We start from the raw sequence: 12,402 nt of genomic DNA on the forward strand, positions 1-12,402 counted from the left end.
AGGGAATAATAATTTTAAAGCTTCCCTGAGATTTGGCCAAGTGAAGAAAGATAGTGGAAGTTAATCAGTGCTCAAGTGAAGTTTTCATATTGAATTACCCTGTTGGCTGCCTACATGTTAACATCTAATTACTAATTCTTCACTTCATTTAGTATGGTGTAATTCTCCTTTTGTCAGCAACAAAACTGAATGGCCTGATGAAGATTTTGTTGTAATTGGAAACACACATAAAAAGATTACTGGGGCCTCACTGACAACCGCTCACAGGATCCCTAAAACTAAGCCTTAGGAATCTACCTCCAGTGAAACGCCATATTAATTCTCCCACAGGACAACAGTGAAGAGGGGAGTGAAGAACTGTCTTTAATTGATGAAGTGTCTAGCTAAATAATTATTAAAAAATCCTCAAACTAGTAACACATGCATCTCAAATTAGTGTCTTTAAACAAAAGCCAAGGTTTAACTGTAATCAGACATTTCCTGTCCCGACTGCCAGGTCCCAAATAACTGTCTCAGAAGCTGAATATGAATTGTAAATGATCAGCCAAAAGCTCAGGCTTATTACTAACTATCTCTTACAACTTAACCCATGTCTATTAATCCAGGTACTGCCCCAAGAATCATGGCTTTTACCTCTATCCCATTTTGTATGTCCAACTCATTCTCCATCTCACTGGCAACTCCTCTGACTCCACCCTTCTTCATCCCATAATTCTCGGTTTGGCTTTCCCACCTAACTTCATCTTATTCAGCTTTTGGCCAGTCATAGTAACAAGTCTTTACAGTGTACAAAAGGGGTTTCCACAGAATTTCCCCCTTTTTGTCTAATTAAAAAGGAAGGTTTTAACTTTAACATAGTAAGATTATATATAACAAAATCAGTTATCAAGTAAGAATCACAGTTACAATATCCATTTGTAATTGGCAAAATCAGAGAAAATATTTCATTATCTATCCTATCTTTGTGAGTCCAAATTTACTTTTTATTATAACTAAGAAAAACTATAATTATAACTATTTAGTCTTCAACTCCATTAAAGACCCCAAAAGGATAAAATGTTACCTAATGACAGGGACATCAGGCTGTCTTAAGTATTCACCCAAAGTTCTGCTGCAATGTTGGGGCATCCATCTTTGGCCTACAGGTCTAGAATATCTGACAGATTTTTCTGTGAAGCGGGGAATTTTGAAGGACTGTCCTACCTTGTCTTGGAAAAGTTCAGCAATCATCTGTTTTTTATCCTGCTCATCCAGTTTGGATACAGTACTGAAGCAAAGGCATTTTCTTGCCCTAATGGCTGGCTTATGCCAGAAAGAAGGCAAACTCCATATGGAGTCTTTTCAATGCCCATCAACTTCTCTGAAGTAGATTGGTGGTGCTAGGAGCAGACATATCTCACTGTCATGAAAAGTCTTAGGTTATTAAACATATTAAATGTCATGTTCTATATGTCTTTGAAGTGTTTAAAGACCATCTATTTAAATATATCTGTATGACCTTGAAAACATACCTAACATGACTATAAGTTTGACTATTATAAATGACTATTAATCTGTATTTCTAAATTGTACATTACATTTTTAAATGATATGCATAAACATAACGCCTTAAACAAGAGTAGAAATATACATACAGTATAACAAAATTAACTTTAAATTTGTATCAATATACCAAAATCCATACCTGTAAAATATTTAAGATTAGTAGTTGCTTTTTTTGGCTTAAAAGTAGATTCAATAATCTACCCCACACACACACATTGGGCGCCAGATGAAGCATTATCTAATTAACTTTATCAATAAAAACTTGGGAGCCAAATATTGGGGTAAGAACCTAAAAGATGAGAGAACAGGGAGCAGCCAACAGTTGTTTCCTACTTCTTCCATTTCTCTGTCCAAAAGACCTGAGATTCTCACTCAGCCCTGCCTTACCACTTCCTGTCTCCTCTGTGGTCAGCTAGTGGCTAGCTTTGTCCTCTGACTCCAAGAAAGCTTTATTTGTCAGAACACAATCAAAATATCACACATTTCTCCATATTTGTCTAAATAAAAAGCAAAAGATTTAGCTAACATAGTAAAACCATATACAATAAGTGCAATAACCAATACAAACACAATCAGGCAAGAATTACATTAACATTGTGCAGTCCATTTGCATTTAACAAACTCAGAATAACTTTGTAATAAGCCATGCCAGAAATCTTTGAATGGAGTCTCAAATCTAAAACCAGGAATTTGAATTCTTTTTTTGTTTTTCTTTTATCCAGTGTTCTCTGCCTTCCACAGAGATGAACAGTCAGTATATTTCATAATGGTCATTTTATAGAAGTTATAAAAAGAAGTTCAGATGGAGAGAAGCTTATGATTACTAACATGCTTGTTGTGTTGAAGAATTTTATGTGCTGTTCTCTCTTACAGATCGAAAACGGATCCTGTCACGGGAGCTGTGAAAAACACAAAGTACCACCAACTTTAGTAAGCATGATAAATTCTCTCTTCCCTGTGCTTTTGATTTCACATGTGCTCTTTTCTGCCTCATATAAAATTTTAGGTTGGGGAGTTTGCTCAGTGGGTAATGCAAACATGAGGGCCTGAGTTTAAATCCCAAGCACCCTTATGAAAAAACAAGATATGGCCCCACGTGCTGATAACCACAGACTTGGAGGGCAGATAAAGGTTCAGTGAGAAACCCAGGCTATAGTCTGAAGATTTCCTGTGTCCCAGCCTGCTAGTGGCCAGGACAAATCTCTCCCACTCACGTTTCCCCCACCAGTAAACACACAAAGGCTTATATTAATTATAACTGCATGGCCATTAGCTCAGGCTTACTACGGACTAGTTCTTACGCTTAAACTCAGCCCATTTCTGTTCATCTATATGTTACCACATGTTCCATGACTTTACCTGTGTGCCATTACATGCTGCTCCCTGGACAGCAGGCTGGCATCTCCTGACTCAGCCTTCCTCATCCCAGAATTCTCCTTGTCTGCTTATCCCACTTATACTTTCTGCCTGGCTACTGGCCAATCAGCATTTTATTAAGCCAGTATACAAAAGCATTATTCCATAGCACCAGATTAAAGACAAGATGGAAAAGAACCCACTATCTACCTCAGACCTTTACATATGCAGGCATGTGTGCACATACTTCACACACACATGAACACATAAGCATGTAACACAAACACACATCACATACAAACAATATATAGATGAAATATACCATTGAAAACTTTTTAGAAACACCAGTTATGATAGAGTCACCTGTAGCAGGAATCTTAGAGGTCTTATTAATAACATCAAAACTAAGGCCAGTTATTGGGGTGAACACTGGAAGATCAGAGAGACAGAACAAGCCACTGTTAACCTCACCTGGCCAACTTCTCATCTGATCTTGTTTCCTCAGACTGGAAGCCTCTGTGTCCTCATATCCAAATGGCTCTCAGCTGAACTGTGCTGCTCAAAACCTAAAAACTTAACCAGCTAAAAGCTTCTAGTTTCTGGTCCTCACGCCTTATATACCTTTCTGCTTTCTACCACCACTCCCTGGGATTAAAGGCTCACTTTCTGGGATTAAAGGCATGAGTCACCATGCTTGGCTGTATCCTTGAACACATGGATTTCTGCCTCTGGAATGCTAGGATTAAAGGCATGTGCTACCACTGCCTATCCTAAGTATCTAGTGGCTTTTGTGTTCTCTGACCCCAGATAAGTTTATTAGGGTACACAATATTTTGGGGAACACAGTACCACCACAGTCACCAAACCCATGGTCTCTGCCTTGCAGACATGGATGGAGCATTTCTATTTCTCAATTATGTTTGTTCTTTGGCAGTGATTTGCTGGGACTGGTCACTTACCTGGACTGGGTCATGATCACCGTAACCATCTGTTCTTGCATTTCCATGATGTTTGAATCCCCCTTCCGGAGAGTCATGCATGCACCCACTTTACAGGTACTGTGGAGAAATCTTAGCTTCCAGCTCAGTAGAAAAATACTACCATGTTTTTGCTGTTTTGTCACAACCAAAGTGTCATTGCCCATTTCAGATTGCTGAGTATGTGTTTGTGATATTCATGAGCATTGAGCTTAATCTGAAGATTATGGCAGATGGCTTGTTTTTCACTCCAACTGCTGTCATCAGGGACTTTGGTGGTGTCATGGACATATTTATCTATCTTGTAAGTTTTTATTCTTTCCTAAATATAAAACTGGTGGCATCATGGACATATTTATCTATCTTATAAGTTTTTATTCTTTCCTAAATATGTAAATATAGTTTTCTGCAACCCCTGATAAAAGAGTGGGATGTCTGAGGTCTAGTTGTCATAACTTAATTATTTAATAAATTACAATGACCTATTATATGTAAATAAAGGCTATGAACATCAAATCTAAACAAATAATCTATATAAGAGATATTATAATATCTACAAATATAGTTAAATATAGCAATTGCAGTTTTATGTGTGGATGCTACATTAGTAAAAATCTAAAGCATCAAACCAGTTTGCATCCCATAATTCTTACAGCTCTTATAATACAAAAATATTTGTGTCAAATAAATCATGTTAGTAATTATTGAACCTCTTGATATCAAATTCTGGCTATCATTGGTAGCCATTCAAGTGTTCTGTTCAATTTAATTGGGGAATTATAGAAATGGACTTGGAAAGTTCATAAATTCAATATGAAAAAGGAGAATTTCTTTGAGTGGCAGGTTACATATTGTCAATCACCAATAAAGTAGCAGTGTCCTTGATGAAAGGAATCCCATCGCAGAATATGAGTGGGACAAAGATCAAAGAGCAGTAAGATAAAACACAAGGTGGAATGTGGGGAGGACCCACTACCCCATACACCAGAAGCCTTTCTCCAGAGCCCTCTGCAGGCATAGGATAAACTCACTGTTTAATGTTGGCAGATGGTGTGTGCACCTATGAGTGTCTGTAGCTACAGTTTTCCTGCCTTGCCCACAGTCAGGACAAATCTCTGTCACCCGCCAGTCCCACAGCCGCTCAGATCCAACCAAGTAAACACAGAGACTTATATTGCATACAAACTGTATGACCGTGCAGGCTTCTTGCTAAGTGTTCTTATAGCTTAAATTAATCCATTTCCATAAATCTATACCTTGCCATGTGGCTTGTGGCTTACCAGCGTCTCCACGTGCTTCTTGTCATGGCAGTGGCTAGCAGTGTCTCCCTCTGTCTTCCTGTTCCTTCCTTTCTCCTCTCTCTTAGTCCCGCCTATACTTCCTGCCTGGCCACTGGCAAATCAGTGTTTTATTTATTGACCAATCAGAGCATTTGACATACAGACCATCCCACAGCAAGTGTCTGTCCCACATATAACTCATGGAGTCTCTGCTCCATGAATGGAAGGAAATGTGCACAGCAGAAGAGACAGCATAAATTCCAGAGATTATCTTTCCATCTAGGTGAGTCTGATATTTCTTTGTTGGATGCCTCAAAATGTGCCTGCTGAATCAGGAGCCCAACTTCTGATGGTTCTTCGGTGCCTAAGACCTCTGCGAATATTCAAATTGGTGCCCCAAATGAGAAAAGTTGTTCGAGAACTTTTCAGTGGCTTCAAGGAAATTTTTTTGGTATGTGAAACTCCCATCTGCTCCTCTGCTTTTTCTTCACTACAATCTAGTCCTGTCATGTCACTGGGGATAAAGGGAGACTTGGAAAGCAAGAGCAAGTCTACATAGTTTTGTTCATTGCCAGAGGATTAGAAAGGAGACAAGGAAACTTAGAAACTTCACCCACTAATGCTCTGACTTATTTTATTCTAAGAACACCTGTAGGCACAATGTATGGCAAACCAGAGAGCTAGGATCCACTATTTCATTCCACATTTGACCCCAGTTTCTACTCTGGGATTTCCTTTCTCTAAACATTGATGATAACAAAATACAATCCCGTCTACTTCATAAATGTGATTGAGAATTGATGTATTTGGGTTCAGTGTGTCCCATTGAGCATGGAAAACAGATTTTGTCCCTTTATAACTGTTAACAAGATTTTAAATTGCATCATATAGATGTACCTTACTTTGAGCATCCTCAATAAACATCATATAACACATACAAATACGATTCAAGGGGAAACGTGATCTTCAGATGGGCACGCATCATATTAGTGTCTTCTAAGAGCAGGGCTGGAGATAAAACAAGAAGTAAAAGGTTCATTGCTCACAGTCTGTTTCAGAACAGTCTTCATCTTCCAGAAGAATATCACAAAATTCTTTTATTATGGATGACTCCTGCTTGTGTGTAAGGAAAGGGGAATGATGGACAGATGCTTGCTTTCTAAAAACAGTAGTGTTAGCTCAGCTGCAGTTTGAGTTGAGAATAAAACATTTGACAAGTATGTTGTGATGTCCCCAGAGGTTCATAGTTGCTCATGTTTTTAAAGATGTGTTTGTTTAAAAGACCAAGTTTCTTTTGTACAAAGCTGTAACACATGGATTCGTGAGAAGGAAAAGACACTGTCACCACACCAGGCAGTTCACATACATGAGTTTTTGGACCACTAATAGGGTTTTGAAGGGAATCTCACTGTGTCTTTCTCCTGAGGAGGCCTTTGTACAACTTTAGATTACTTAAGACATCTGTTTAGATTATCCATCCAGTACAGTTCTGAGGTTGCCACAGAATTAACTTTTACCTCTTTTTTTTTTTCTGCTGAGACAAAAGCAGCAGCCAGCAGAGGGAGCCCAAGATAGCTAATAGAGAGTCATGGTACACAGTGTGCTCCCCACAAGCGCCCTTGCTTACAAGAAAGAAAAGCCACCATCCCTCTAATTTATGCTCAGCTAGTAAAGAAGTGACTCCATTGGGGAAAATGGATAACAACAGAATTATTTTAACATTTTCTCTTGTTCTTTGAAATAAAAAGTATTGATTTCAAAAATCATATAAAATGCCTTGTTTCATTCTCTAGCATGGAAGCCGTATGATTTTATTTTAAAAATTTAAAAACTGTTGTTAATTTTTTTTTCTTTTCTCATTTCAAGAAGATGAATGAATGACCCATGGTGGAGAAATCAGAAGATATCACTAAAAAGCAAACAAACATGAATTATACATAATATGTTATTTTAAAAAAAGTCTTTTTTTAAAAAAAATCACTATTTAAACCTAATACTTAACTTTCACCAAGAGATTTACTTTTTCATTAATTTCTTTCAGGTCTCCATTCTGTTGTTGACACTGATGCTTGTTTTTGCAAGCTTTGGGGTTCAACTCTTTGCTGGAAAGCTAGCCAAGTGCAATGATCCCAACATTATCAGAAGGGTAAGACCTTCTCAACTGTCTTGAAATTATAACCAAGGTAGTTTTGCCATTCCTTGTAATATGTGTGTACCAGTGGTCACCAGGCCTCACAAACTCTAAGAATTCTATTCGCACAAGTTCCTTTTTTGCTGTAAGCATGTAGTATGTCTTTTCCCGGTAAATCTGTGAGATTCTAAACACATCTCAGAGATTCCTCCTCCTTTCTGTCCCAGAACTAACCACCATTCCACTTCTGACAATGAGTGTGCCCACCCAAGATTTACAGTTAAGAGCCTCTGAAACTTTTCTTTAACTTGATCTTTCTCTCTGGTCATGTGAAACTCACTAGCAAATAACACTTACCCCACCCAAGATACAGAGAGACAGAAAGAGAGAGAGAGAGAGACATACAGACAGACAGGCAGAGAGGCAGAGAAAGAGATAGAGACACAGAGAGAAAGAAAAAGAAAGAGGGAGAGAAAGAGACACACCCACACCCCTTTTATTTCTTTTCCATTCTGAGCATCCTATCCATAAGAAAATCAATGTATATATTTTCACTTGTAACTGCCCAGAGGTATCCCCATTATGACAGCCTACAAGGTTCCCAACAAAGATCTGATCATTCATAACCTCACAGCAACATTGTTTTATCTTTCTTCAGTCAGTGCCAATAAGTGAAAATTAGCTGTAATAGCCTCCTATCCTGGTAACATTATATAATGTCATGTATGTATTATATTTTGGAAAAGCTACTCAGTTCTTCAAATACCAAATGAGTATTTGAGTTCCTTCTGCCTGGTGAATTTACCCTTCATTAAGTCTTCCCAGGTAGTAGATAAGAGCAGGATACCAGCTCTGTCATAAAGGGCTTTGGGCCCATATCATTACAACCTATATTCTCACAGAAACAGCACATCCTTACCATGCATGAAAGAAAGCTAGGAAATGTAGTCTTGTGTTCTCTAATAGAAAATAAAGGTACATAGTTTGGTTAATGTTAGCTCATCTCTGCTCTGCCTTCCCATGTCCATTTTCTTGAGATTTATTTAATATTACAAGTATATGAATAAAGCAAGTCAAATGTGAATGGCGTACAAACTAACAAAATTATTTTCTCTCTCATCCAAGTAAAATGATGTTTTCATTCCATTAATATATGTGTCTCTCAAAGACCTAGTAAGACTAAATTTGGCATATACATTTTAGCAAATGGACCAATATGGATTCAATATGATAAAAACTCTGAGTTCTGTAGTTATTATCAAGCATAACAGGAATCTTGTCCAGGCAAAATATTATAAAATACACTAATATAAGAGAATTTCAGACATTCCAGAGGGAGAGAGACATTCTAGAACTTCCATTACCCTGAGAAAACATCACAAGGAATATGGTATTGGTACATGGTATTGGTACAAATGTCATGATGTACCATATCAGCAAATGAAGGAATTAATAAAGAGCTCATGCATTCATCCACGGGCTTATGTAAGGATCAAGAGTTATTTTAGCCTCACACTGAACAAAATCCAGAAAGATAATAACAACATTTCAAGTTGAAGCCTTGTAGGAATCCTGGGTGACTTGCTGTATTAATGATGGCCTCAGAGCACCATGGTGTTCTATTATGTACTCATAACCAGCTCAAACCAGGACCTCTGACTTGTGGGGGGATAGAAAGCACTCTGTAGATGAGCAAACATAGCAGAGATGCTTTTGTCCTCTTGATGGAAGCAATGAGGTCTGTGGGAAACTCTAAAGGAAAGCTTCATGATACAGCCATTGAACAGGGCAGCAACATCCAGAAGGAACTGACATCATGAGAAGTGTTCTCTCCTTACATGTTAACTGATTCTAGAGTAAATGGCTGTGGTGGTTTGAATAGGAATGTCCCATATAGACTTATGTGTTTGAATGTCTGGTCACGGAGAGTGGCATGGTGAGGTGGTGTGGCCTTGTTGGAGGAAGTGTGGCATTAGGGGGCAGGCTTTGAAGTCTCAGAAGCTCAAGCCATGCCTAGTGTGTCTCACTCTCTTCCTGTTGCCTGATGATACAGAAGTAGAACTCTCAGCTACCTCTTCAGCATTATTTCTGTCTGCATGCCACCATGCTTCCTGTTATGACAATGGGCTAGACCTCTGAACTGAAGCCAGCCCTAACTAAATGTTTTCCTTTATAAGAGTTGCCATGGCTATGGTATCTCTTCACAGCAATAGAAACCCTAAGACAGAAGTTGGTACCAGGAGTGAGATATTGCTGTGATAGGCCTGACTGTGCTTTTGTTTGGAGGAATGTGGACTTTGGGACTTTGCATTAGAAAAGCAGTTGAATGCTTTAAGTGGGGCTTAATGGGTCATCCTAGTAGGAACATGGAAGACAGTGGGGCTGAGTGATTTGAACTATGGGGGCCTGGCTCAAGAGGTTCCAGACGAGAGGAATGTTAGTATGTGGCCTAGAGACTATTGTTCTGATATTTTGGTGAAGAATGTAGCTGCTCTCTGCCTTTGTCCAAAAAATATGCCTGAGGCTAAATTAAAGAGTTTGGGATTAATTGCTTTTACAGAGGAGATTTTAAAACAGCCTAGTGTAGACTGTGTTATGTGGTTATTAGTGGCCATGCTTATGCAGATCTACAATGAAAAGGAGCAAGCTAAGAAAGGAAAGTTACAAAGTGTACAATATGAGGAGAAAGTAGCACCAGGAAATGGAATGGTGCTAAGTTCAGTGTTCAAGGAGATAAACAGATTAAAGACAATCCCCGATGTTAAATGGAATAAAGGGAGTGGTGACCTCAGGAAAGATAAGCTTCCAACTTATAAAAAGGAATTAAAGAAAAGCTTAGAGTCAGGTATTGTGGCGCACGCCTTTAATCCCAGCACTCAGGAAGCATAGGCAGGTGGAGCTCTGAGTTTGAAGCCAGCCTGGTCTACAGATCAAGTTTCAGGACAACCAAGCTTAGGCAGTAAAGTAAACCATCAAGAACAGAAAGCTGGTGAAGATGTAATTGAATGAAGGAGTCATGTTCCAAACCCAGCAAGCAGTAGAACTTGGGAGCTTTAGCCACATGGTTCTGGCTTTAGAGTCAAGGATAGAAGAAAGGGATTGTGGTATTTCCCTCTGTGAGTAAGGAAAGCTGCTGAGGCCAGGCATGTGTCAAGGGTGTCCCTGTATGGAGGCCTAGAGAGGCCACTGTGTGAAGCTGTAAAGGTGAAGCCTGGATTGTCTTGGAGATTCCAAAATGTTAGAGATGCCAGAGCCATAGGATACCTGCTGAGGAGAGCTGCTAATGGGGAGTGGAACCAGCCCGAGAGAGAGAGAGAGAGAGAGAGAGAGAGAGAGAGAGAGAGAGAGAGAGAGAGAGAGAGAGAGAGAGGTGTTACAGTCAACAACGTTGAAAGGAGTTGGAGATCTGAAGAGCACTTTGGTATCACACATGGAGATGCAGAGTTTGGAGTTTGGCCAGCTGGTTTTAGGTCTTGCTTTGGTCCAGTATTTCCTCACTATGCTCTCTTTCCTCCCTTTTGGAACAGCAATGTATATCCTGTGTTATTGTATGTTGTAAGTATATCATGTGCTTTTTCATTTTGATTTTACAGGGGATTACAGTTAAGAGATTGCATGAGTCTCAGAACAGACTTAATTGAACTTTTAAACAACTTTGAGGCTGTTACAGACTATGGGGACTTTTGAAGTTGGACTGAATGTATTCCTGCATTATGTTATGACTACAAGCCTACAACAGTCAGGGGATAGAATGTGGTTGTTTGAATAGGAATAGCCCCCATAGGCTCATGTGTTTTAGTGCTTGGTCATAGGGAGTGGCACTATTAGAAGGCATAGCCTTATTGGAGTTGATGTGTTCATGGTGTCTCTTCACAGCAATAGAAACCCTAAGACAGTGACCAAATCCAAGAATACCGTGTGGGCAAAGGGACCATCAGTTCATCTTGTTAAAAAAAATTGTATTAATTAGCTTTGGTTTTGTTATTGAATTTCTCTCTCTCTCTCTCTCTCTCTCTCTCTCTCTCTCTCTCTCTCTGTGTGTGTGTGTGTGTGTGTGTGTGAGAGAGAGAGAGAGAGAGAGAGAGAGAGAGAGAGAGAGAGAGAGAGAGAGAGAGATATGCTGGTAAACATGTGCCATGGCTTCATATGGAGATCAGAGGATACTCTACAGGAGTCAATTTTCTCCTTGCATAGTGAATTGTAGAACTCAGGTCTTCAGGCAAGTGTTTTTATGTATTGAACCATCTTACTAGCCTAGCCCATCTTTCTAAAATAGCAAAGAGAAGCTGGATACACAAATATTTGGAGTTTATAGCTCTTTTAAAGGGCACTTAGAGGGAATCTGGCTTGGGTTGTTCAGGCCATGGTTTCTAGTTACGGAAAACTGTTTTTCTCATAGTTAGGTAAACACTACCTCCTCTGCTCCTGTTCTGGGAATTTGACAGCAAATGTCTTGAGATCAGTGCAGACAGAAGTAGAACCCAGAGTTTAGTCACCAAAGCTCAGTAAACAAAATCTGAGGAAAGCTTTGGACAAATGGTTTCTAATATTGGTTATATCTAAGATCTTATTACAAGTCAAATGACATAGGATTGGAGAGCCGAATCAATCACTGGTTTTGTAGCAGTTCTATTTGATCAGAACATGTGCTTCATGTTCAAGAGACTGTGATATAAAGCCAGCAGTCATGCAGCATGTGAGCAGTGGAAGTCATGTGCCATCTTATTTCAGTGTGGAAAGCTCTGCTTCCAATTGAAAGCAACCACACCAGCAAGGCTTGGGAAGTGGGAAGGATCTAAGCCAAAAGGGAAAGACCTTCCCAGGCAGACCAAGTAGAGTGAAGAAAGATGCCAAGCCTACCCAGAGGTCACTGAATAGAGCCAGGTCAAAACAGGAGCATGAGGCTTGAGATCAGGGCCCCCATATGCAATGGCTTTGTCTAGTCAGTTCTTCCTTCCCAATCTGTTTCCTCCTCTAGAGCACTTCTACACAGAGGTATCTATTAAGAACAGAGAGGGAAAACAAGGAAAGAGATACCATGATAAATGAAGATCCCAGGGGAATAGGAAGAAGCAAAGTGCTAGAGAGATCCCCAGAAATCCAAAGATACCTC

General features: G+C 39.3%; 1 protein-coding gene across 5 annotated transcripts in view; it reads left to right on the plus strand.

Annotated features, from left to right (window-relative positions):
- Positions 1–12,402, plus strand: part of Nalcn (sodium leak channel, non-selective) — a 309,764-nt gene that overhangs the window by 263,202 nt on the left and 34,160 nt on the right. For all 5 annotated transcript variants that reach the window (XM_028868293.2, XM_028868291.2, XM_028868295.2 and 2 more), the window contains 5 exons: positions 2,419–2,475; positions 3,836–3,956; positions 4,051–4,182; positions 5,442–5,609; positions 7,200–7,304. In XM_028868293.2, coding sequence (XP_028724126.1) covers positions 2,419–2,475; positions 3,836–3,956; positions 4,051–4,182; positions 5,442–5,609; positions 7,200–7,304 — 583 coding nt within the window. The remainder of the gene's footprint in view (positions 1–2,418; positions 2,476–3,835; positions 3,957–4,050; positions 4,183–5,441; positions 5,610–7,199; positions 7,305–12,402) is intronic.

Source organism: Peromyscus leucopus, chromosome 9 (genome assembly GCF_004664715.2).
Source record: "Peromyscus leucopus breed LL Stock chromosome 9, UCI_PerLeu_2.1, whole genome shotgun sequence".
Lineage (NCBI taxonomy): Eukaryota > Metazoa > Chordata > Mammalia > Rodentia > Cricetidae > Peromyscus > Peromyscus leucopus.